The following is a 26,771-nucleotide window of genomic DNA, read 5'->3' on the forward strand; positions in this document are numbered from 1 at the left end:
TGAGTGAAATAGTTGACGTTATTACTTGACCTTTCAAGTCAGTATACTAAAATACCCATCCAGAAATGCAGTAACTGGCTTAACAGCTTAGTACTTACTCCTTTCTATAGCTCCTTAATTAACGACCTTACTCTCAACTCAAGTATCTGCTAAAGCCAGAAACTTGAGTGTCTTCTCCAGTTGTTGTTCTTTATCATAAGCCATACCTAAGAGCACACTAAATATTCTTTATTTTTCCTTCTAAATTGTTTTCTAAAATTGCAGATCTGATTATCTTTACCTTCCATGCATGTAAACCTTTTATGATCTTCATTGCCCTTAAGAAGAAATCCAAACTCTTTGGAATGCTCTATCAGCTCTTTGTAGACTGGCCCCATTCATGCAATATACATTTCTTATTTATCTGTGCTCTACCAAACAGTGAGCTACAAGATGAGTAAGGTCAAAGTCTCAAGGAGCTCTCAGTTTACTGAAAAAGAGAGAAAACACTGGATAATATATACAATGTAGTGATGGGTCAAAGAAGAACAAGGAGTATGAGGAAGGTGTGTTGAGGAGAAGAGGATTGTGTAAGTTGTGTCAGAAAAAAAGCTAGGAAGGAATTCCCTGGCGGTCCAGTGGTTAGGACTCATCGCTTTCACTGCCGGGGCCTGGGTTCAGTCCCTGGTTGGGGAACTAATATCCCGCAAACTGTGCAGCACAGCCAAAAAAAAAAAAGAAAGAAAAAGAAAAAAAGCTAGTAAAGAATGATTGAGTCAGATGCGTTTAAAATGGCAGCTCTAACACTTTTGACTTAACTATCCAGACCTCTGTCTATTGTGCAAGCACTAGGGAGTTTAGTTAGGCCACCTCTGCAGAAAGGCACTAAGAGCAACTTAGAATATAGGTCTTGGTTCCTTTCCTCATAGTTCTCAAGTGTCCCTGGCTCATTAATACAAGTTATAAGGCTTTGCCTTTGGGATTCGTTATATATGTGTGTCCAAAAAAATAATTTTTCTCCTCCTTTACCTTCGCCTTTTTATTCAGAGTCTAAAGCAATATTTTGGAATGAATGTGATGATCTGATACTTAACAAAGTAATTTCAGTTTTAGCTTCGAAAAATCTCTCTTTAATGGTTTGAAAAGATTTTCTAACTTTGTTTTCTTTCAGCATACTTCTTGATGAAGAAGGTCACATCAAGTTAACAGGTAAAAATCCTCATTTTGTTAAAATAGTCTCTCCTACTCTATATAATTAATTTCCTTTAAGGTTGATCATGGTATAAATATTAAGTAACACATTGTGTTAAAAACTTGAATTAGAATTTTTAAATAATTAATGTAAATATTGGAACTATTAATGTAAACTTTGGAACTCAAAGTTTAAACTTTACGTGTGCAAATTATTGTAGGATATTTATGAACTTGATATTTATTTTGGCAGATTTTGGCCTAAGTAAAGAGTCTATTGACCATGAAAAGAAAGCATATTCTTTTTGTGGAACTGTGGAATACATGGCTCCAGAAGTAGTTAATCGTCGAGGTCATACTCAGAGTGCGGACTGGTGGTCTTTCGGTGTGTTAATGGTAAGGTTTGGGGTGTTTTTTTGGTTTGTTTTTTTTTTTTTTTGAAGTTCACTAGTGAATATAGTAGAAATATAAATCACTTGTTTTATTGTATAGCAATTTTAGAAGATGTGGTTGTAATTAAGATGTTGCTTTTTTATCTTCTAGCCTTGAGATTTTATACCTACTGACTAATACCTCTGATTATTTTGCCTTTTTATAGTTTGAGATGCTCACTGGTACACTACCTTTCCAAGGAAAAGATCGAAAAGAAACAATGACTATGATTCTTAAGTAAGTACTCCCTAGTGGATGTGTTTTGATGAGATTTAAAAATAAATGCTTCAAACTAAAAAATGAGATTTTTAGAGTGTTAGCTATAGTATAAGAAATAACTAAGAAATTCATTGATATTATGACATCAATATTATGTGGTTTAAATATGAGCAAACCCCATAGATCTAGCTTTACCTTTGAGATTTGGAATATGAAAAAGATGCCCATTATTCTACTTCTCTTTACATTGTCCTGGAGGTACTAGCAAGTAAAGTAAGGTATCCAAAAGAAGTGCAGCTTAAGGTTTAAAAAGCAGAAATAAAATTGTCATTATTGGGAATTCCCTGGTGGTCCAGTGGTTAGGACTCCACGCTTCCACTGCCAGGGGCCTGGGTTCGATCCTTGGTCAGGGAACTAAGATCCCGCAAGCCCCACGGCGCGGCCAAAAAAAATTGTCATTATTTAGTTAACACGATTGTGTCCATAGAAAATCCAAATCTTCATATAAATCCTTGGAATTAATGAGAGCTTGGCAAAGTTGCTGGATAAAGGGTCAGTAAATAAAATCTATTTCATGTCTGTATACTAGCAACAGAAAACGGAATTTTTTTAAAAAGATACTGTTTACAATAGTAAAAAAAAAGAAATCAAACCTAGGGATAAATCTAGCAGAAGTTATGCAAGAACTTTATGCAGAGAACTTAGAAAATGCTAGGAAATTTTAAAAGACCAAAGTAACTTGGAAGGTTGTACCATATTCACATTATGACAGACCCAAGTGTTATAAAGGATGTGTGTTATCCAATAAAAAAATATAATGTGAACCCCATACATAATTTTAAATTTTCTAGTAGCAACATTAAAAAAGTAAAAAGAAACAACTAAAATTAATTGTAATATATTTTATTTAACCCAGTATATCCAAGATATTATCATTTCAACATGTGATCAGCATTAAAAAATGATCGAGACATGATACATTATTTTTTTTATTTGAAACTCAGTGCAGGTTTTACACTTACAGTTTGGGCTAGCCACATTTCAAGTGCTCAGTGGCTGTATGTGACTAGTGGCTACCATATTGGACAGCATAATTGTAGTTTCACTGCAAATCATATTTAAATCCTAACAATTTTTTGTGTGGAACTTAATAAACTGATTCTTATATGATAATACAAAGGACCAAGAATAGCTAAAACACTCCTGAAGAATATCAAGATAGGAGGACTTGCTTTACCAAGTATCAAGCCTTGCTATAACTATAATTAGGACAATATGGCATTAAAACAAGTATAGAAAATAGAATTGTGCAATGGACTTGAGAGGCCAGTAGCAGACCTATACATATATGGACACTCGATTTACAACCATTGGAAATTGCAGAGCAGTAGGGAAATAGCACCCTTTTTTAGTAAATCATGCTGGAAAAAATGATATTCAAACAGAAAAAGATAAAACAACGAACTCACACCATACACAAATCATTTCCAAGTATATTACAAATATATATATATATATTTTTTTTTACATATATATGGGAAAAGGGCAGAAAGATTCTAGAAGAGAATATAGGAGGAATCTTCATGACCTTGGTGTAGAAAAAGTAGTCTTTCAACACAAAAAGCATGAGCCATAAAGGAAAAGATTGATAAATTATTACTACATTAAAATTAATAACTTCTCATCAAAATATTCCATTGAAAAAATAGGAGAAATTTATAACATATAACCAACAAAGGACTTGTTTCCAGAATATGTCAAGGACTCCAGTCAATCAATAAGAAAAAGACAGCCCAGTAGAAACATGAAGAAACGTAGGGACTTCACAAAAGAGGATATCCTATGGCCAATAAGCTTATTAAAAGATGCTTGCCCTCATTAATCAGAAAATGCAAATTAAAACCACAGTGAGCTACAACTACATACCCGCCAGAGTAGCTAAGGGTACAAAGACTGACAATACAAAGTGCTGACGGGCTGTGGAGCAGTGGCAGCTTTCATACATAGCTGGAAGGAATGTAAATACTCATATGACCTCTTTGGAAAGCAGTTTTTGGCATTTCTTCTAAAGTCCAATACATGTATAACCTCATCCAGTAATCCTGTTCCTAGGCATGCACCCAGTTTTTATGCATCAAGGTACTTGCACATCAAGAAACAAGTACCCAGATATTTATAGCAGCATTATTTATAATAGCCAAAAGGTAGAAACTAGATTGTTAACAGAAGAATGGACTAATAAATTGTGGTATATTCATACAATGGAATACAGCAGGGGTTGACTATAAATATTTTAGATTTTGTAGGCCACACACAGTCTCTGTCACATATTTGTATTGTTTATTATTTGCTTCTAGCACTTTTAAAATGTAAAAACCATTTGTAGCTCAAAAGCCATACAAAAATAGGCTGAAGCCTTTTGCCCGTGGGTGTAGTGTGCTATATAGCAAAGGAAAGGAACAAACCACAGTTACACACAATGACTTGGGTAAATCTCACAAGAATGTTGAGCAAAAGCAATTCAGACACAAAATAATGAATACTACATCGATGATCCTATTTATAAAGTTTTAAAAGCAGACAAACTAAAGCATAGTTTTTAGGGTCCCTATTTAGATGGCAGAAGCCTGCGGCAAAATCAGGAAAGTAGTTACATTGGATGAGGGGTTCTGGCAATGTTATATTTCTTGGCCAGATGACTGTTCACTTTGTGGTCAATCATGGAGCTGTGTACTTTGGTTTTGGGTTTGGGAGGTTTGGTTTTGTTTTTTGCACTTTATGTTATTCTTCACAATAAAAAACATTGAAAACTATTTGCTATACAAATGAATGTTCAGTGAACCTTCATCACTCCACCTACTCTGGCCCCTTCCTTTCAGCTAATAGACACACTTCAGTGTTGAGAAAAACAAACCATTTCTTTGACTTGGCCTATCTTTCAAGTTTCTGCAGCATCTTCCTGCATTTTTTCAACAAAAAGCCTCTTTAAAGAGTGGTCTGTGCTTTCTCTTACTTTTTTTTGGCTGCTTTTATCCCATAGCCTGTTTGTCGTTCATTTCTACCGCTCCATTGAGCGGCTCCATTCTCTCACTATGGTCATCAGTAATTTCCTGGTTGCTTAAACTAGTGGCAGATTGTCAGAAAGGTGACTCTTTGTATGATTTGTTCACGCAATTCATTCAACAGATGATTGAGGTCTTTCTATATGTACTTAGGATGCAATGTGAACAAGACTGACAAGATCTTCTGTGGTCTCACTGAGCTTGCATTCTAGTGGGGGAGACAAGGAATTAATATTTAAACAAATAAATATAATAATTTCCTGTAGTAATAGGAGCAGTGGGGATAATAAACTAGGGTACTCTTGAAGTGTGAGGGAAGGGGCAGGGGCAGGAATCATTTTAGATGAGACATTTAAGGAAGGTCTCTCTGAGGAGTATTTGACACTGCTGGCCACCCCCTCCCCCCTTCGTTTTTCCTACTTTCATCTGCTTCTCCCACCTCTCTAACCATTCCTCTTTTGGTCTCTTTTGCTTGACCATTCCTTCTCTGCCTGCTTTTCTCTTTTTAATTATGAAAAATTTCAAGGGTAAATTCGCAAAAATAGAATAATACAGTGAACATACGTATACCAATCACCCACATTCAACAGTCATAAAGATTTTGCCACATTTGCTTTGTCTATTCCTCCTTTCTTTTTTTCTTCTTTACTGAAATAGTTTAAGCATTCCAGACATGTCATTTCTCACCTACTGCAGTTTGCATTGCTAAAATATATGGATATTTTCTTATGTAAACTGGTAATAGTCATCTAATACCAATCCTTAACCAGATTTTTCAGGTTTTCTCCAAAACTGTATCCCAAATCAAGTCTGCACGTATCCTTTCGTTGTATTTCTTCAGCTTCTGTTCATCTAGAACAGTGTACCCCTGTTGTTCCCCTGCCATCTACTTGTAGAAACCATGTCACTTTTATAGAATTTTACTTTCTGAATTTATCTTGTTAAAAGATGAGACCACTTCTTAATATCTGAAACAAAAAGCATAAAGGTGATTGTATTGCTTAGTATAGTAGGGAAAGCGGTGCTGGTCCAGTAGAATCTCTCCAAGCAGAGTAGACCATTGTTCTTATATAGGGTTTTGGGGAAGGGTGGAGTTCAAGAATTGGCAGGTTTTCAGGGCCTAAAATGAATTGACATCGTCTGTAAGTATGGTTACTTGGGTGGGACTCTTGGCACTCAGGTGTGGTTATTGGCGTCACTTCATTCTTATTTGGCCAATTTTCACAGATGAAGAGCAGTTACTGATTCATTGGTTTGCAAAAACAAAAAACTCTGTTCACCTAGGCAAGTAGTCTTTGATCAATTGAATGGTTCTGGTGCCTCTTTTGTTACCATGGTTACATAATAATTAGTCTTTTCCCAGGAGTGTGAAGTTTTTTTATTCTCCTTGTGATGTTTTCTCACTTGTTACTTTATCCTGTTTTCGGTTAAACTTTTTTGGCAACATTATTTCATAGCTCATGCTTTTGCACCCTGTTGCATCACATCAGGAGGCTTACAGCACCATGTTGCCCCACTTTAAGTGATGAATTCCCGTGGTTACACCTGATCCCTCCATTGTAAAGTTCCCTGTCAGGTTTTCATCTAATAGTTTCATCCACTGATAGTCATTACTTGAAACAGTTATTTTATTAGGGATTTTAAATTGTGTATTTTCTATTACTGTTATTCCTTCACTTATTAGCTGGTATTTTCCAAAGCAATGAGCTTTTCCTCATCAACTAGGGCTATTTAGTTACCTTGAAATAAGGCTCAAACAAGATGAGCCCCAGTGGGGGTGATGTCCGATGAGTTGGGTTTTTATGTTAGTTTTGACTTTTTCCTTTTCCTTTTTCACTATAACGAAGTCATGGGATTTAATAATCAGTGTGATTCAGCCAATTGCATTCATTATTTTTAATGCCCAAATTGTTCTTTTTCTGACCACCTTTTAAATGTTCTCGTTACCCAGTGTTCCATCTCTGATATGCTTTTCTCCCCACCTGGACTCACTTTCCTGACTGGCATCAGTCTTTCCAATAACTGTTGAACATTTTAATTACTCCCAAATCACTCTTTCTTACCTTAATTTACCAGGCACCAGACCTTTATTTCCATTTACTCACCTGCATGACTTAACATTTTTAAACTAAATTTATCTTTGTTCGCTGTTCTGTTCCTCTTCTTGTATTCCCAATTAACAGCTTTTCCATGTACCCTATCTCCTAAGCCAGAAACCTAGAAATCGTTCTTGATTTCTTCCTCTCTTGCATACAAAGGTATTCACCAAATTCAGTCTCCGAAATATTTCACTGTCCCAGCCTTCCTTCTGCATTGCACTGCTTACAGTTCTCAGATCTCCTACCCATGGTGATCTCCTACCCACACTATAGGGCTGAGCTTCTAAGTAGATTGCTCACTGCCTACCACCGCTTCCCACTCCAGATCATTCTATACTTCCCTTGGAGTTCCCACTTGAAAATAAATCTGGTCTGTTAGTCCACTGTTTAAAGACCTCTGCTATATTCCTGTTACCAAATACGGCAGTGTTTCCCCTCGTTTCTGTTGTTCAACAGAATGCTAATTCTACAAGATGTTAATAGGTATTCTCTGAAGAAGAGGTGCTAAAAACAAATGTTTAGAAAAATACTGATTTCATTACTCTAAATTTATCGGCCTTTTATATGCAACGTATTTTATTTTATGTCTCTAACAAGGGGTATAATAGATAGCATTCCACAAACTCACTGGATCATGAAATATTTTTTTGTTGTTGCTAAGTGTCTAGGGAAATTAATATTATTTAGTAAAATATTGGGGGACACTGGGCAAACGAATAGATTCTCAACCTTTAAATTGCATTTAAAGCCTTTTTCAATCTCCCATGTTAAAATAGATATTCCCTACTGTTCCCTTAGCACTCTTTACATGTGTCCTTCTGAATTTGTCTCTTAATGTACTAGCATTATCTATATCTGTCTTCCCCACTGATTGTGGGGGGGGCTGTCTTTATCTCCGTTTCCTAAGCAGTGTCTAGCACATAGTAGCTTCAATAACAACTCACTGAATAATAAATGGATCTATTTCTGAAATAGAAATTTCTCTGCTAGCCATTTTCTCCAGCTCTGTTATTATTTTCATACTTACAGGATCATTGGTTTCCTTAATTTGTAGGTTGAGAAAAAGAGTAAAATTATATATTAGAAGTGAAACAGACCTTCAAGCTCATCCAGGCCAGTGGTTTTCAGACTGTGTGCCACAGACATCTTAGATGTTCCACAGACCCCTTTCCCACCAGCTCCCCTTCCCTGGAGGGCTGTTAAAGGGAACGGGAGGGAAAAAATAGGTGTGTGAAGCACATGTTCTTTTAAATGTTTTAAATGTTGGATTTCTTAAATTCCTATTGAGAAAGGGTTCCAAGTCTACAGTTTGGCAGCCATTAATCTAACATCCAATCCCCTTGCTCATGAAGAACTGGTAACAGGCTCAAGGGGATTGGCTTTCCCAAGGTCACAAAGTTCTTAGTAACAGACCCAGAACTAAGACTCAGATGATCTTACTTTTACAGTAGTGCTTTTTACAAAATTCTGAAAAATGAAAAAGTTCATTAGAAGATTTGGGGCTAACATTCTGTGTTCACACAAAAACCTAGACCCAAATACTCATAGCAGTTTTATTCATAATAGCCCCAAACTGGACAAAATCCAAATGTCCCTCAACAGATAAATGGATAATCTGTGGAATATCCTTGTCATGGAATACTACTTAGCAATAAACATGAATGAGCTATTGGGACTTCCCTGGTGGTGCGGTGGATAGGACTCCATGCTCCCAATTCAGGGGGCCCGGGTTCAGTCGCTGGTCAGGGAACTAGATCTCACATGCATGCCACAACTAAGAGTTCATGTGCTGCAACTAAGGAGCCAGCAAGCCACAACTAAGGAGCCCGTGAGCCGCAACTAAGGACCCCACCTGCCGCAACTAAGGAGCCCTGGAGCAGCAACTAAGGAGCCCACGTGCTGCAATTAAGACCCGGTGCAACCAAATAAATAATATAATAGATCTATTATCTATAAATAAATAAATGGAATGAACTATTAATACAACAACTTGGATGAATCTCAAGGGAATTATGCTGCATGAAAAAAGTTACATACTGTATGGTTCCATTTACATGGCATTCTTAAAATGACAAAATTATAGAAATGGAGAATACATTAGTGGTTGCCAGAGGTTAGGAATTGGGGAGGGAGGGAGGTGGGTGTGGTTATAAAGGAGCCACTTGAGGGATTCTGGTGGTGTTGAACTGTTCAGTACCTTTACTGTGGTGGTGGATACAGGAACTCAGAAATGTAATAAAATGGCATAGAACTTCACCTCACAGCTGTCAGGATGGTTATCATCAAAAAGTCTACAAATAGTGGTCGCTTTGGCAGCGCATATACTAAAATTGGAATGATACAGAGAAGATTAGCATGGCCCCTGCACAAGGATGACATGCAAATTTGTGAAGCATTCCATATTTTTACTTTGCTATACAGCAGAAACTAACACAACATTGTAAAGCAATTATGCTCCAATAAAGATGTTTTAAAAGAAAAGTCTACAGATAACACATGTTGGATGGGAATTCCCTGGCGGTCCAGTGGTTAGGGCTCCGTACTTTCACTGCAAGGGCCCAGGTTCAATCCCTGGTTGGGGAACTAAGATCCCGCAAAGTGCGCGGTGTGGCCAAAAAAAAGCACACATGTTGGGGAGTATGTGGAGAAAGGGGAACCCTTGTACACTGTTGATGGGAAAACACTAATTCAGAAAGATACATGCACCCCAGTGTTCATAGCAGCACAATTTACAATAGCCAGCACATGGAAGCACCCCAAGTGCCCATTAACAGATGATTGGATTAAGGAGATTTGGCATACACACGCGCGCGCGCGCGCGCGCGCGCGCACACACACACACACACACACTGGAATATTACTCAGCCATAAAACAGAATGAAATTCTGCCATTTACAGCAATGTGGATGGACCTTGAGGGCATTATGCTAAGTGAGATAACTGAGACAGAGAAAGACAAATACTGTATGATATCATTTACATGTGGAGTCAAAAAATAATGCAAATGAATGTATATGCAAAACAGAAACATTCACAGATACAGAGGACAAACGTATGGTTACCGAAGGGGAGATGGAAGGGGGGGGAGGGACAAATTAGGGGCGTGGGATTAACAGATACAAACCACTATGTATAAAATCAGTAAGCAACAGGATATACAATATAACACAGGGAATTATGGCCGTTATCTTATAATAACCTAAAATGGAATATAATCTGCAAAAATACTGAATCACTATGCTGTACACCTGAAACTAATGTAATACTGTAAATCAACTATACTTCAGTTTAAAAGATGGCATAGAACTAAACACACACACAAATAAGTGCAATGAAAATTGGAGATATCTGAATGAGATCAGTGGATTGTGTCAATGTCAATATCCTGGTTGTGATATCACACTATAGTTTTGTAAGGTGTTACCACTGGGGGAAACTGGGTAAAGGGTACGTAGGCTCTCTCTGTATTATTTCTGATTTTGAATCCATAATTATATTAAAATTAAAAGTTTATTTTAAAAATAAAATACAGATACCTCCAAAACATAAAATATATGGATTTATTATTTAGAGCCAAACTTGGGATGCCACAGTTTTTGAGTCCTGAAGCCCAGAGTCTTTTACGAATGCTTTTCAAACGAAATCCTGCAAACAGATTAGGTAAAATTTTTAAATAATTTGTTTTTTTTGTGTGTTTGTTGGTGTTTGTTTTCTAGGGGGGAGATGGATATTTGTGTTTGTTGTGGGATTATGAAATAGTAGGACAAATGTTAAAAGTGAAGACTGAATAAACAATATATATATTTATCCTTGAAATAAAATGACCATTTAATCAAAACTAGTCAATTTTTGATAGGCGCAGGACCAGATGGAGTTGAAGAAATTAAAAGACATTCATTTTTCTCAACAATAGACTGGAATGTAAGTATAGAATGAAAACTTGCTTGAAATTTTTTTTATAATTAACACATGTCTGAGTCTCTTATTTTTCCTCCAGAAACTGTATAGAAGAGAAATTCATCCACCTTTTAAACCTGCAACTGGCAGGCCTGAAGATACTTTCTATTTTGATCCTGAGTTTACTGCGAAAACTCCCAAAGGTAAGGAGAAAACATGAAAACCCAAATATAAGACAATATATATTTTTTTCTTGTTCAATCAGAAAATCTTACCTAGTATAACTCTATATACCGTCCTCATTTCTTCCCTTCATACACTACCCCTGCTGTAATAACTAGATCATTAGTAAATCCTTTATAGCATTTTATAGAAGTCAAGATCCTTGTTAAATCTTTTAGCAAATTATGTTGTACCTTAAACTTCCATACAATTTGTGTGAAAAAATTATTTGGTTGTGTGTTTATTTACCTGTAGCTATGTTCACATGAAATACTACAGCATAAGTAGTGCCCTTTAAAATTCTAATATTATATGGTATTCTGGAAGTACTTACAAAGTTCAAATCCCAAACATAACTTAAACTTCATGTGAGGTGTGATAACTTCAAAATGATTCATATCCTGTATCAGGCTTTATCCTAAAGTTGCACAAACAGTGACTATTAGAGAAGTGATCTTTGAAATGGTAAGTTGTATTTCATTCATTAGTGTGTGTATTATACATAATGGTGTTTTTCACTCTAATGTTCTCTCATTTAGGTGTATCAGGTCCCAGGTTTATCATTGACAAGCAAATAAATAGAAAATGTACTTGCGTGTATTTCCCATAGAGCGTATCATTTCAAACCTTGCTATAAAGTTTTACAGCCAAAAGTCTAACAATCTATATTAAGCAATGATGGGTGTTTATTTTTGTAAGGCAGCCTTAGAAATTTGGCTTAACACATGAACAGAATTTTATCAAATGTATAGACAGTGATATGCATAATAGAACTGATGATATATGGTAATGTTTTACTTTGCTTTCTCAATACAATTTGTCCTGATAGAGGAAAAATCTTAGAATAGAGCAGCTCTATATTATATTCTGCCCAGATAGGTTCTCTTAGCAGAAGCCTTCAGTATAATACTGTCACATTGACGTAGAATTCACTAAACAATATATATTGCTGAGAATATCAAGCTGATATTAAAAGAGAACTTTATGTGGAGTTGATGTTTAAGTAGATTTACCTGTTTTTTGCTTGCCTTTAGCCTTTATAGTATGTTTATAAATATTAGTATGCCTAATTGTATGTTTATATTTATGAATAACATATTTATTATACTTGTATTATTTCTTTTTTAGCGAGCATTAACTATATTGTGAAAGTATTTTTCTGTTTTTGTTAATGCCAGTAGATTCCACATAAATAATTTGAATAACAATACATGTCACGTCATAAAACATTTTAAGGACTACGTACTGTGATTGTCCTAGTGTGTGTGTGTATATATATATATATATATATATATAAATTTGATCTTGTACATGTATAATAATTTTATCTTCAGTTTAGATTTCTAGATTCTGACGTTATGTATTGAGACCACTGGACTAAATCCCTTTCTCCTAAATTATCTGCAGATCAACCTTATATCTCCCCCTAACCAGGAGCCATAGCATTGTTAGGTTATTATTTAGGGCTGCACCGTCCAATGTGGTAGCCAGTAGCCATATGTGGCTGTTTAAATTTAAATTAATTAAAATTAAAAATTTTGTTTCTTAGTCACACTAACCACATCTCGAATTCTCAGTAGCTACATGTGGCTAGGGGCTACTGTATTGGGCAGCACAGATAAAGAAAAATTCCATCACTGCAGGAAAGTCTTTGGGACAGTGCTAATTTAGAATATATTAACCCAGTAATTCATTAATTTAGTATATTCTTCAAATGAATTAGCAATTTTCTGGGCTCTGAGGGACTAGGATGTTAGAGTTTTGATGGCAATAAGCCATCAGGACAGATCTGATACAGTGCCTTACTTAGTTATCCTGGAAACACTGGATACCTGAGAAGTGGAATTCCAGAATAAGTGAGAACGGTCATAATGTTGACAATTCTTCCCTTAATTACCTTTCAAAGCAATTACTTTCTTAGTAATTTATTATTCTTTTCAGATTCACCTGGCATTCCACCTAGTGCTAATGCACATCAGCTTTTTCGGGGGTTTAGTTTTGTAGCTATTACCTCAGATGATGAAAGCCAAGCTATGCAGACAGTTGGTGTGCACTCAATTGTTCAGGTGAGTGAATGTCTAAGTAATTTTAAATTTGAAGTGTTGTAAGATACACTTCATTGTGTGGATAATTATGTTAGATTTGATCTGCTGACCTTAAGTGAGCAGCTTAAAATACATTTTATATCATTGACATTAGTCTTAGAAACTCCTTTCATATACCTTTGAAAAGGTTGCATGAGCCAGAATCCTGGATACCTATCTGACTTGAAAGTAGAATTCTAAGAGAGTTGAGATAAGTATCACCATCTTGTTGTCTCTCGTCTCCTGTGCCTTAGAATGTTTATTGGGCCGAATTTGTTTCATCCTCTGTCTCTGTTAGATAAGCTGTGGTGAGCTGAGGTCTCCTAGTTCACTGATACTTTAGAACAGGGGTCAGCGGACTTTTTCTATAAGGACCAGATAATAAATATTTGAGGCTTCGTAGGCTATATGGATCTCTGTTGCGACTACTCAACTCTGCCGTTGTAGCACAAAAGCAGTCATAGATTGTATGTAAATGAATGAACATGGCTGTGTGCCAATAAAACTTTGTTTAGCAAAAACTGGTAGTGAACCAGATTTGGCCCACAGGCCATAGTTTGCCAACCTCTGCCATAGAAATATATAAGAAATAAAAATAAACTTAAATTTTAAGTTTTCCAAGTTTTGTGTCCTTGTTCTTTTGGAGCCCCATTGTCATTAGGAAGAAATGGTTATGGGTACTGCCTTAGGGTACCTCCCTCCTTATCCCATCTGTTGATCAGAGTGGGAGAAAAAGGAGCTACAGAAGCAGGTTTCTGAGTGTGTGTGTTTGTAGCAGGCGACTGCACTGCTAAATTAAATGTTATTAGAGGAACACAAATAGTACAAACCATTACATTTATTTCTTCCCATCGTAGTATCATGGAAAGATAAATTAACTTCATCTTCTTGATCATAGAGGGAACTAGATATATCTTTTGAAGCACTGAATTGTTTTTAGGGTATACTTAGTGCTTGAATTTGCTTGATGATTAAGTTGCTTTTGCGCTAAAGTTTTTTTCACAAGTCAGTTATCTTGCTTTCCACTTTCTAGAAAACCAATTTAAGCACTGTTTTTTGAACAAAGTTCATGTTGAAATAGTCTGTCCCTTTTACTATGACAAGCATGTGATGAATTCTATAGAATGTATGTTTATGATTTCTGTGTGGTGCATCGGAGAGAAGAATCCAGATGTTCTAATTCTGAATCCTCCTAAATCTTTTCTTCTATACCAGAGGTTTCAAATGTCTCCCCGTTTGCAAAGGTATTTCAAAGACCTATAGCCGTTTGGGGAGTAGAATGGGGCATAACCACTGTCAAGGCTGTCGGCCCCTTATCACGTAGCTCTGTGTTTCTTGTTGTACATATTCAGTTTTTTCTTTTCAACATAAGCTTTTTTTAAAGGCATATTTCTTGCTGTGCATTGTATTGTAGACACTTCAGAAATGCGCAGTTGTAGAAGAGTATATGCAGAAAAATTCATTTTTATTTTTACTAAATTCATTTATATTTATAGTTAAGGCCAACAGTGCATGCTGAGTAACATGTTTCCCTATTATGTAATGTACCAAAGTCATTACAGGGCTCTTCATCAATTTATAATTGTGTTTGTAGCAGTTACACAGGAACAGTATTCAGTTTACTGATGGATATGAAGTAAAAGAAGATATTGGGGTTGGCTCCTACTCCGTTTGCAAGAGATGTATACATAAAGCCACAAACATGGAGTTTGCAGTGAAGGTAAGTGTTTTTAGATTTCAAATGCACCTCTAACAGTTCTTATTCATGCATGCTAGTACCAGTTAAAAATTATAGTCTTCTTTGGTAAGTGTGCCTTTTGTTATAAAAAGGTAAGGTGATTTAAATGTCTGGCTAGTGATCTTCAGGGATCTTAATCTGGAACCATAGATCCTCCTATGAGCTCAAAAGGTAAGGCAGCATACATCCAGTTTGCGGAGGGCAGTACCACTTTACACCTGACCTGGTTTTTAGTAGCACCGCGTGTACTCTCAGAAGTCCCCCGTTTATGGTCAAGATGTCAGGGAGTTCATCGGAATTATATGCCAAATTTTGTATGTTTACATTTTTATGGCAAAAATGTTCATGCCATCTTTCACATTTAGAAGGATCTGTGAACCAATAAAAGAATAAGAACCACTGTCATAAAATATATTATCATTAGCTGTTTTAAGTTCGTCAAGCATCCTAAGACAGTAAAGATTTTCTAAGCCAAAAACCAAGGCACATACCTCTATAATAAAGTTCGAGTCCAAACCTTTAGTTATAAGTGAACAAATACTGTATTCAAGTTTCTGCCTTTTCACTTCTTGAGTTGGATGCCTCTGCTCTCCCATCACAAACAATTCAAGTAATGTCTAAAGCTTTCAACTTAATTTGAGCCTTAGAACTAGTCTATAACTATGGGTAGCTCGTGTTTAGTTAGTGGGGAAAGTGGCATTAATTATTATTACTTCTATCCTTCCACCAATCTGTCCGTTTATCTAGATCTAGTATGATTTTACTGTGTAAAAGTAAAAATAAATGTGCTTTATGTATGCATAGCAAATATCTGGGAGGACACACCCAAAAATGGTTGCTGCTCTTTTAAACTTGGATGTAATTGTTCTAAAAAGTCATCAGTGTCTGTAAGGCATTCTGTCAGTTAAAAGGATGAACCATAGAAATACATTTTAATTTGCTCTTCTACTTAGTGAAATGTGGGGTACATAGAAATTTTCAAACTGCACACATGAAAGGAGAGAATGTGAATAATGTACTTGGTAGGCAATCTAAGAATGTATCTTGCCTCCATAAACACATCAGAAAAAAGCAGAAGTGTCCTGAGGCCTCCTTCAAATTATAGAAACCAGGAGCAGTATACCAAAACCTTGAGAACATCCTCCAGCTATATGTGGATTCTTGTGACTTAAATTAGATCCCTAAAACCAATCCCAGCACTTGATTCTACTGAAATTACTACATATCTAAGATTCACAAGCAGAGTTATGGATATAATATAAGCTGGGCTCAAGATTAGCAGATCAGAGAGAATGTTGCCCAAAATAAAACCTCCCCAATTCTCTGGTGGTCCAGTGCCACGCTTCCACTGCAGGGAGCACGGGTTCAATCCCTGGTCCAGGAACTAAGATCCCACAAGCCATGTGATGCAGCCAAAAAATAAATAAATAATAAAATTTTAAAAATAAAATAAAACCTCCCAATGTGTTCTGGTTTTCAAAAGACTAACCCCAAATCATCTCCCTTGAGTCGGCATGTCTATTCCATGTACCTTTCCTCTTAATCATCCATTTGCCTGATTCTACACTATCATTTGCAGTTGATCACAGTGGACGCCTGTATGTTTGACTTACCTGTTCTCCAAATAAAGAACTGTTTTCACAACTAAATCCATTTCAGATAGCAGATTTGGCTCATATTGAGAGTTGCAAGCTCTTTCCTAGGATGCTGAAGCGTTTGGGTATTTATTGCATACATAATTACTAAGCTGTTTTAAAACTGAAAGTATGAAGGTCACAAAATTTATTTCAGACTACATTTTGGATGAAATGAAAGGAAAACTTGTTGCCTTTTCTTTTTTTTTTTCTTTCCAGTTTTTTTTTTTTTTTTTTTTTTGGCTGCATTGGGTCTTCGTTGCTGCACAGGCTTTCTCTAGTTGCAGCGAGCGGGGGCTACTCTTCGTTGCGGTGTGTGGGCTTCTCAATGCAGTGGCTTCTCTTGTTGCGGAGCATGGGCTCTAGGCGTGCGAGCTTCAGCATTTGCGGCACATGGGCCCCAGAGCACGCAGGCTTCAGTAGTTGTGGCTCGCAGGCTCTAGAGTGCAGTCTCAGTAGTTGTAGTGCACGGGCTTAGTTGCTCTGCGGCTTGTGGGATCTTCCCGGACCAGGGATCGAACCCGTGTCCCCTGCACTGGCAGGCAGATTCTTAACCACTGTGCCACCAGGGTAGTCCTTGTTGCCTTTTTAAAAATATAATGTTACTTTAACAGATTAAAACATTAAGAGAAGTATTTTTAAGAAGCAGGTGACATAAAAGAGTTGGAAAGCTAAATTAGTATTTTAAAGGGCTTTATTGTAATAATTAAACTTCATTCTAGCCAAGTAGAATTCTTGGTATGGTATCCTGCTTAGCTTTCTGCCTAGCTTCAAAAATAAAGTTTGTTCTACATAACTATTAATTTTTTATAAGTAGCTTACAACTGATGGGATATTCCATTGAAGCATTTTATTAAAGAAAGTAAATTCAATAAACAAATGCTAACGGTGATATTACAAATACATCTTGCTCTTAATTATCTTATTGATAGGGGTTAGAAGTTAACTGAGGGCTTCCCTGGTGGTGCAGTGGTTAAGAATCTGCCTGCCAATGCAGGGGACACGGGTTTGAGCCCGGGTCCAGGAAGATCCCACGTGCTGCAGAGCAGCTAAGCCCGTGTGCCACAACTACTGAGCCTGCGCTCTAGATCCTGTTAGCCGCAACTACTGAAGCCCACGTGCCACAACTACTGAAGCCCGTGCTCCGCAACGAGAGAGGCCACCGCGATGAGAAGCCCGCGCACCACAATGAAGAGTAGCCCCTACTTGCCGCACCTAGAGAAAGCTCACGCACAGCAACGAAGACCCAACACAGCCAAAAATAAACAAATAAATAAATCTTCTTTTTGTTTTTTTTTAAAGTTAACTGCGTTCCCAAAGGTGTGAGACATTGAAGGCTGGAAGAAAGATATGTTAACTGTGTTCTTGGTACCTTTTCTTGAGGCTTTTGAGTTTTTATTAAATCCTAAACTTGCTAAAAACTTAAACTAGACAGACCTGGTTTGAATGTGACTCATGGCGTAGAGTTTACTTTACAGCCTTGCCATCTATATCAAGACTGGCTTTCAAATTTTGATTAGACAGTCTGGCCAGGTACTTGAATAAAAATGGTTGATAAATGGCTTATAAATACAGTGTTTACACAAAATAACACCTAAGCCTGTAGCTGTAAATACTTAACGTTTATACTGTATAGTTCATGAGATTTTATGATAAATATTTGCCTTTTAGATTATTGATAAAAGCAAGAGAGACCCTACAGAAGAAATTGAAATTCTTCTTCGTTATGGACAACATCCAAACATTATTACTCTAAAGGATGTAAGTAGATTCTTTAACGTAGATCATTTCACTCAGTTGTCTAACTCATATTTGGAATGTTTTCAGATATCATGTGGTAGACAAAGAATTCGATATAGTGAGTAAAAAAAATAAATTAGAGGCCAACATATATAGCATAATTCCAGTTATAGAGAAAAATGTTTAGTTAATTTTTCTGCCTTTAAGAAAAAAAAGTATTACATTATTGCTTTTAATATCAGTATTTACTGGAACACTTGGGTATTAATTATGTTCAGGACTGACAAGTCTCAGGCTCCACAGGCTCCCCAAACTGTCTTCCACAGTACTGCCAGAGAGAGCTGTCCCTTATATCTAACCATGTTACTTCCCTGCCTACAGTTCATGTTCCCCATCACCTCTGGCCCCTGCATTCCTCCATCTGTAGTAGTTTTCACACTTCCTCACACACCCTATGCTCCAGCCATGCTCAAGTATGTACAAATTTTTCTTAACATGCCTCGTTTTCTTCTGCTGCTCTGTCTTTGAATTTATGATTCACTCAATTGAGAATGCCATTTCCCTTTTTTGCCTGGCTAACTACCACACAACTAAGACTTAGCTAAGGCGTTACTTCCTTCAGGAATCCTGCCCTGCCCATCACCACCCCCCAGACAAGTGAAGTTTCCTTTCCCTGCTACTTATAGCTTTCATCATAACAGAGGTGTTGGCAAAGGGTGCGAACTCCTCAGGCAGCATTAAGTCCTCTCTTGCTCATGGTGCCCACATAGGCTGAAAGGCCGTTTCTGGGTATTGTAGACCAGAAGTGTCATGTAGCCAGCTAAGCCAGAGGACTCCTAAGGTACCTTTCACCTCTGAGGTTCTGTGAATTCCAACGTTTATCCTCCCTTCTCCTTCCTAACTGAAACTCTAATTTCCTCAGAATAATTTATCACTGTTCATTGTTAGAGGAGAATGTTAACTTAGTCCCATTAAATGTTTCACTTAAGTGACTCTTTAATTAATATAACCTCCAAGAATCCAGCCAAGTAAATTAAAAAGGAAATGTAGAAAACACTTTCTCTCAGCCTTTCCTGGGGAACTCCCTAAGCTGTTGCTATTTTTTACATCTTTGCTCCTTCCTTCATTTCAAATTCCAAAGTCTCTAAAATTATCCCCACTTTTGTTACAGCATCTCCAACATTTTTTTAAACTCTTATTTCTATGTCTGTTTCTCCCTACTAGAATAAAAACTTTGAGGGCAGGTACCTTGTTTTCTCCATATTTGGGGCCCTAATACATGGTACCTGTTAGGGAGGTAAGCAAAGGTGTGCAGTAACTCTATGAGAAGAGGGGAATAAAAGGGCCTGAAGTTTAAGGAGAGGGTTATTTCAGTTTGGGATTGCCTAGAGTACAAATCCAAAATTACAGTGAGCTTTCTTTTTCAACATTAGGAGTAAATTGGTATGCTTCTGCGTGGTTGAATGGAATTTCTCTTTGCTACTTAATCTTCCTACTTAGTTCTTGCCACAGCTTGTCTTTCGATTTAATCAAAACCAGAATAATTCTTTGTACTGTATGTATAAATACAGAAGTTCTGCAGTTGCAGAAGTTCCAGGAAAATCACAGCAGCATGTCTTTCTACCAGTCCCTCTCATCATTAGTAGGTAGAAAGATCAAGAGGAACACACCCTAAGAGCAGAAGTTCAGTGCCCCTTCGGATACCATACCCATACTTATTTTGATTGCCATGAGTTAAGGTTCACGGAAGGAAACTAAAGGTTATTTTTCTGACATTCAGTCTCATCAATTCCTATTTTAATATCTTTATGTGTATAAAATTGTTTGCAAATTTTATATCCTTTATTGGTTGTGATAAGTAAAATTTTCCTTGTATATAAAGTGAGTTTTAATTTCTCTTTTACTATGCCAAACTGTGTGCTGAGAACATGTAAAGCTTCACATAATTTTTTACATTTTGCTGTTAAATGTTACAGGTATATGATGATGGAAAATATGTGTATGTAGTGACAGAACTTATGAAAGGGGGTGAATTGCTGGATAAAATTCTTAGACAGAAATTTTTCTCTGAACGAGAGGCCAGTGCTGTCCTGTTTACTATAACCAAAACTGTTGAATATCTTCACGCACAAGGGGTAAGTCTTTTTAACGTTTTACATATATACACATACACACACACATATATGTATAATATCTTATAAAATTTGGTATAAAATACCAAATACTCTTTTTCTTACCTTTTCTTTCTTAATGTTTGAGCTGAAATTACAAAGGTAGAAGTTAGTTTATGCCTGTAATGAAAAATATATTAGCTTAATTATCCTACTGTTCTTCCTCTATGTAGACTTCTCCCATTGAGCTTGAAATTCTTTTTTTTCTTTCTTTTTTTAATTTAATTTAATTTAATTTTTTAACTTTTTATTTTATATTGGAGTATAGTTGATTAACAATGTTGTGAGAGTTTCAGGTGTACAGCAAAGTGATTCAGTTATACATATAAATGTATCTGTTCTTTTTCAAATTTTTTTCCCTTTTAGGTTGTTATATAATATTGAGCAGAGTTCCCTGTGTTGTATAGTAGGTCCTTGATGGTTATCCGTTTTAAATATAGCAGTGTGTACATGTCATGAGCTTGAAGTTCTAGTTTGAAATTTTAGCTTGTTTATAAACATTAAATTTTTATGCTTCCCAAGAAGTGAGTGAGATTTTGTGACCTGGAAGATGTAGCACCGTTTTTGCTAGGCCACTGTGTACTTTTGAGAACTGGGCCCATTTCGAGTTTAGAAGTGAACCAGAGAGTCATGGGTTGTATTCGCTTATAAAAGGAAATCCTTCAAACAGATGAGGCCAAATAGCCACCTGGTTTCTGGATGGTGGATGCTTTCCTCCTTCCTTCCTGCATATAGATTTTTAGTAAGTGGCAAAAAAAAATCATATTTTTAAAAGAAGAGAAGTCTGGGAGGGAAGGGGAACAAAGGAGAGATGAGGGGAGGAAGGGAAGGAGGACAGCAGAGGAGTGAAGAGGAATGGGAAGCAAGAAAAGAATAAGAGATCTCTCCTTAAGGAGTTGATTTTCAGTACGTTATTCTCGTTTTCTTTGCCCCTAGAAGCTAACAAATGAAATGTGTTAATTTAATTCTAGAGCTTCTTGACTTGTAGCTGCTCAAGATTTGCCTAGTACTGGGATTGGAAATTGGTAGAACTCAGTTTTCACTGAAGAATTTGTGAGTTTGCAGTCATCTAACTCTTCTATGTTCTTTTCTCAGTGCCTCAGCAGTAATTAGTTATTAAAATGGTCTGGAGAAATAGTGTTCCGGATGTTAGGACCTAAAACTGAGGTTATTGATTAGAACATAGACTCAGAATTTGGTGATGGAGGAAAGACATAAGTCTAATAAGGAGTGTCAGAGAGGCTTATGATAAAAGAAGTATTCAAGTAGGTGATTAAAGGGGGAAAGTAATACAAACTCTAAAGGAATGGTATCTTTTTGTGTTTGTGACTTTGTTACTTGGATATCAAGTAGGCAGTACTTACGTAAATCTGGGAGTTTTTTTTCCTTTTTACTCCTAAAACCCATGCCTGTTCCATTGAGCCTGTCTGTATATGTTTGTTGTATTCATCCATTGTACACGCCATTCCCTCTACTTAGAATGACTACCCCCACTCTTCTGGCTTGTTCATTCTGTTCTTCAGATGTTGGATCAGTTGTTACCTCCTCTAGAGACCCTTCCTGACCCGCCCGAGTTATGCCCCATCTCTCACCTATTTATTCTCTGCCTCCCTTACTACTAAGTTCCTAGCATATAAAGGCAAGGATCTTACAGGTCTTGTTCACCAAAGTATCTGCAGCTCCTTGTATAATACCCTGATACATGATAACACATTCCATAAATATTTGTTGAACGATGAATAACCTGGAGACAGATATTACTGCTATTTGCATTTTTCCTTAATCCGCTTACTTAATTGGACAAAGAGGGGGAAGGTAAGTACTGTTCTTTCTTCCTCCTCTCCTTGCCCCAGTTCTGTGTTGCAGTTATATTATTACACTGTCAGCATTTTATAATGTTGGGATAATGTAAAGGTTGGTACCCATCATCTTGTTAAGTGCGTTGCTTGACAGTTTGTGAATAAATAATTTTCCATAATGGAAATGTATTGTTAATGCACCTCTTTAATTTGTATTTCAATTAGGTGGTTCACAGAGACTTGAAACCTAGCAACATTCTTTATGTGGATGAATCTGGCAATCCAGAATCTATTCGAATTTGTGATTTTGGCTTTGCCAAACAGCTAAGAGCAGAAAATGGTCTTCTCATGACTCCTTGTTATACTGCAAATTTTGTTGCACCAGAGGTAATTGCGAAAGAGTTTGCTTGCAATATTTCAGTATGTTTAAAAACTCATTTACTGTGTTTAATATAGAATAGTTAACAGTTGTTTAATTGAAGAGTTAGTTACTGAGCAAATAATCAGAATAAAATGTCAGCCCTTTTTCTTCTGTTGGTAGTTCATCCTGTCATCAATCCAGTACTACCTATAATGCTTTTCCTGCTCTGACTTCTGTCTTTCTGCATAATCACACATCTATAGCTAACTGCTATCACTGACACTTCCGTGCTTGTCAGTGCATGGAGTTAAATGGAAACTAGCTTATTCTTCCCCTTTCCTAACACCCTTCGAATTTCCTGGTTTTGTCACCATCTTCCTTGTATTTCTAAGGCTAAAACACCATGGGCTCTTCTTGTCTTTAGCTGTATAACCAGGTTCCATCTCTTTTATCCCCTGCAACTGGTTCGGGGCTCTTCTGTTCACAGAACTGCCATCCTAGCCCCTGCTTCCCTCACCACACCCCCAGATGACTGCCGCAGCCTAGGTGCGCGTTGCTTCCTTTTGTCGTTCTGTGATCAGTCCACAAAGAAGCTACAAAGCTGCTGAAGTCTTCTTCAAGCACTGCTTTGATCACGTTGCTTCTTTTCCTAAGAAATTGCAGTTCCCTACTGTAGCAACTCTAAAATCCACTGCCTTGCCCTCAAAATTTCTTGCCTTTTGATTATCACTGTGTAAAAAATTGTAACTACAATAGTTAATCCTAATATAGGGCTTATGTGCCAGTCACATATATTAACGGATTTCATCCTCAGAGATATAATTTATATATAATAATTCATTCTCATTATAACTTATGTGAGGTGAGTACTTTTATTTGCATTTTATAGGAAACCAGGTGCACAGTGAGGGGGGTGATGTCATTTGCCTGTGGTCAGATCTAGATCTGAGCCCAGGCAACCTGGCTGCAAAGTCTGTGCTTTTACCATGTGCTAGATATTTCACAAAAATTGTAATAGTTGATAATGTTAAGATAGTTGGATCCCCCCTCTGTTTTCCAAACTTTTTGTAATTTTGTTACTTTTTAGATAGAAAAATATTTTTTAAAGATTATTTGAGTCTGTTCTCCCAGAGATACTAGAACTGATGAGGGACAGATTCTTTTCTTCTTTGTCCACATATCCACAGCCTCTGACACACATTGGTGTCCAAGCGTGGCCCCCTAATCCAGCCATCTAATTTTTCCTCATGATTGTTTCCTGCTTCATATAAGCAGTCTGCTTCTTGAAATCACCATGTAGCTTTTATGCCTTGGCACACTGGAATGGTTTTTGGAATGTTTTTTGCTTTAGACCCTGCCTCTAAATTCTCCTTCAGGAAATCTTCAGTGATCATACTGTCCTTAGACCTCTTAACTCTTTGTCTCCTCTTTACCATTTAGTCATCTGGGTTAAAACTTTAAAGTCCTCCTGAAATCTTCCTTCTCTGTTATTTCTCCATATTTAGTCTGTTGCCAAATCCTTTCCATTCTGATTCCTAAATATTGTAGACCCCTTTTCCCTTACCCCATACATCCAATCTTTTTTTAAAAATTTTATCTTGCCGTATAACATACAGTAAGATATCTTTTTTAATGCTTTTCTTTTTAAAAAAATTTATTTTATTTACTTATCTTTGGTTGCATTGGGCCTTCGTTGCCGTGCGCGGGCTTTCTCTAGTTGCGGAGAGCGGGGGCTACTCTTCGTTGCGGTGCACGAGCTTCTCATTGCAGTGGCTCCTCTTGTTTCGGAGCATGGGCTCTAGAGTGCAGGCTTAGTAGTTGTGGCACATGGGCTCAGTAGTTGTGGCTCGCGGGCTCTAGAGCATAGGCTCGGTAGTTGTGGTGTGGCACATGGGTTTAGTTGCTCCGTGGCATGTGGGATCTTCCCGGACCAGGGCTCAAACCCGTGTCCCCTGCATTGGCAGGCAGATTCTTAACCACTGCACCACCAGGGAAGCCCTATACATCCAATCTTTACTAAGTCCTTCCCATTTTATCTTTATGTCTTTTCGCCTTCATGTCCTGCCTTACAAATTGCCTCCTATGAGGTGGCCTGTCTCCATTCTCTCTTCTTGCCAGCATTTCCTCTATGCCTTGAGTTATCTTTCTGGTATACACATCCACTTATTTTATTTTCCTCTTTAATGCTTCAATAACATCTGATTGCCTGCAGGGAAAAAAATCTAGATTACTTAACAAGTTTTTTATAAAAAGCTCTTCAGTGAACTCCCTAGCGGTCCAGTGGTTAGGACTCAGCACTTTCACTGCTGGGGCCCAGGTTTGATCCCTAGTCGGGGAACTAAGATCCCGCAAGCTGTGTGGCGCAGCCAAATAAATAATTTAAAAAGCCTTTAAAAAAGACCTTCGAAAGTCTCTCTAGTATCCCCTGTCTGGAAATCTGGCCACACTGAACTTGCCTGGCACTAAGCAGGCTCTGCTCTCTTGCCTCTGCCCTTTGAGTGTCCTCTGCCCTCCCCCACCTCTTCACTTTGCCTCCTGAATTCTTACTTATGGGCCCAATACAAACAGGCTGCTCCTAGCTTTCCCTCTCTCCCCATATCAAGAATGAATTGCTTCCTCATCTTTGTACTCATATCCTTTACACATATAGTTTTGTTAGAATACTTATCATGTTGAATTGTTAACTATGTATATGTTTATTTCCTTTGCCAGATTCTGATTTTCTTAAGGAAAACCGTTGTTTTGTATTTGTCACAGTTTTTTTTTCCTTATTGAAGTATAATTGCTTTACCATGGCTTGTTAGTTTCTGCTTTATAACAAAATGAATCAGCTATACATATACATATATCCCCATATCTCCTCCCTCTTGCGTCTCCCTCCCACCCTCCCTGTCCCACCCCTCTAGGTGGTCACAATGTATTTGTCACAGTTTATGCCTGATAATAGTTGGTGATTATTAAATGCTTGAGTAAATCAAATTATATATATATAAAAGAACAGTTTTGCACTATACCATTTATACTTAGTTATATGTTTTCTTAATTGTTTTATGTTGATCGTTTCTGCAGCCCCATACAATATAAATACATTTAAATAAGAAATTTACCTTCAGTTTATTTTTATAGTCCACTGTGTGCCACAGCAGCATTCAGTAAATTAATTTGAATATCAAAATTTAAATTTATACAATTCTCACCTATGAACGTGTCTGACATAGGTCCATGGCCAGAGTCCCAAGCAGTTGTTAGTTCACCGAGAAGGAATAAAGTTTTAAGCTTTAAAATGCCGGGGGCTTCCCTGGTGGCACAGTGGTTAGGAATTCGCCTGCCAATGCAGGGGACACAGGTTCGAGCCCTGGTCCGGGAAGATCCCACATGCCGCGGAGCAACTAAGCCTGTGCGCCACAACTACCGAGCCTGAGCTCTAGAGCCCGTGAGCCACAACTACTGAGCCCATGTGCCACAACTACTGAAGCCCACGCGCCTAGAGCCCGTGCTCCCAACAAGAGAAACCACCACAATGAGAAGCCTGCACACCACAACAAAGAGTAGCCCCCACTCGTCGCAACCAGAGAAAAGCCCGCTTGCAGCAACGAAGACCCAATGCAGCCAAAAATAAAATAAATAAAATAAAATAACTTTTTAAAAAAAGATTTAAAATGCCAAAAAAATTTTAATTTATATATATGAATTATTAGTAGTAGAAGGTTCTAGAATAGGATTACTATATTGCCTTGTTTGTTAATCATGTTCTGTTTTTCTTGTGTGCATTGATTTAGGAGATATAATTCAGCTCACAGCCTATCCAAATCTATATAATAAACAGCAGTGTGTTAATACTAATTTTTACTTTTTCTAGGTTTTAAAACGACAAGGCTATGATGCGGCTTGTGATATATGGAGTCTTGGTGTCCTCCTCTATACAATGCTCACTGGGTGAGTATGTACCATATGTTGTAAGCATTTATTTATCAATATTTTGTTTAAATTATCTAGGTTTATTTTTTCAATCTCTATGTTGTAATATCTTTCCTTCCATATTTTCTCATCTTGTTTAATAATACAGTCCTATCTCTCTCTCTCTCTCTCTCTCTCTCTCTCACACATTTATAGCTATATCATTACTGTTTTCTATAGTGTACT

At 37.1% G+C, this 26,771-nt stretch overlaps 1 protein-coding gene and 1 non-coding gene across 7 annotated transcripts in view; both read left to right on the plus strand.

Moving 5' to 3' along the window:
* The window catches only part of RPS6KA3 (ribosomal protein S6 kinase A3), a 110,382-nt gene that overhangs the window by 74,114 nt on the left and 9,497 nt on the right, over positions 1-26,771 (plus strand). For all 6 annotated transcript variants that reach the window (XM_089904695.1, XM_022560507.2, XM_089904691.1 and 3 more), the window contains 12 exons: positions 1,151-1,188; positions 1,424-1,566; positions 1,769-1,839; positions 10,554-10,642; positions 10,839-10,903; positions 10,980-11,082; positions 13,043-13,167; positions 14,780-14,905; positions 18,229-18,318; positions 20,274-20,432; positions 22,493-22,654; positions 26,488-26,564. In XM_089904695.1, coding sequence (XP_089760821.1) covers positions 1,151-1,188; positions 1,424-1,566; positions 1,769-1,839; positions 10,554-10,642; positions 10,839-10,903; positions 10,980-11,082; positions 13,043-13,167; positions 14,780-14,905; positions 18,229-18,318; positions 20,274-20,432; positions 22,493-22,654; positions 26,488-26,564 — 1,248 coding nt within the window. The remainder of the gene's footprint in view (positions 1-1,150; positions 1,189-1,423; positions 1,567-1,768; positions 1,840-10,553; positions 10,643-10,838; positions 10,904-10,979; positions 11,083-13,042; positions 13,168-14,779; positions 14,906-18,228; positions 18,319-20,273; positions 20,433-22,492; positions 22,655-26,487; positions 26,565-26,771) is intronic.
* Positions 9,287-9,389, plus strand: LOC115803572 (U6 spliceosomal RNA). Its single transcript, XR_004024306.1, has one exon. It is a non-coding gene; the product is annotated as a U6 spliceosomal RNA (small nuclear RNA).

This window comes from Delphinapterus leucas, chromosome X (assembly GCF_059928025.1).
Source record: "Delphinapterus leucas isolate spDelLeu-1000000601 "Yukka" chromosome X, BTC_Dleu_Yukka2, whole genome shotgun sequence".
In the NCBI taxonomy this organism is placed as follows: domain Eukaryota; kingdom Metazoa; phylum Chordata; class Mammalia; order Artiodactyla; family Monodontidae; genus Delphinapterus; species Delphinapterus leucas.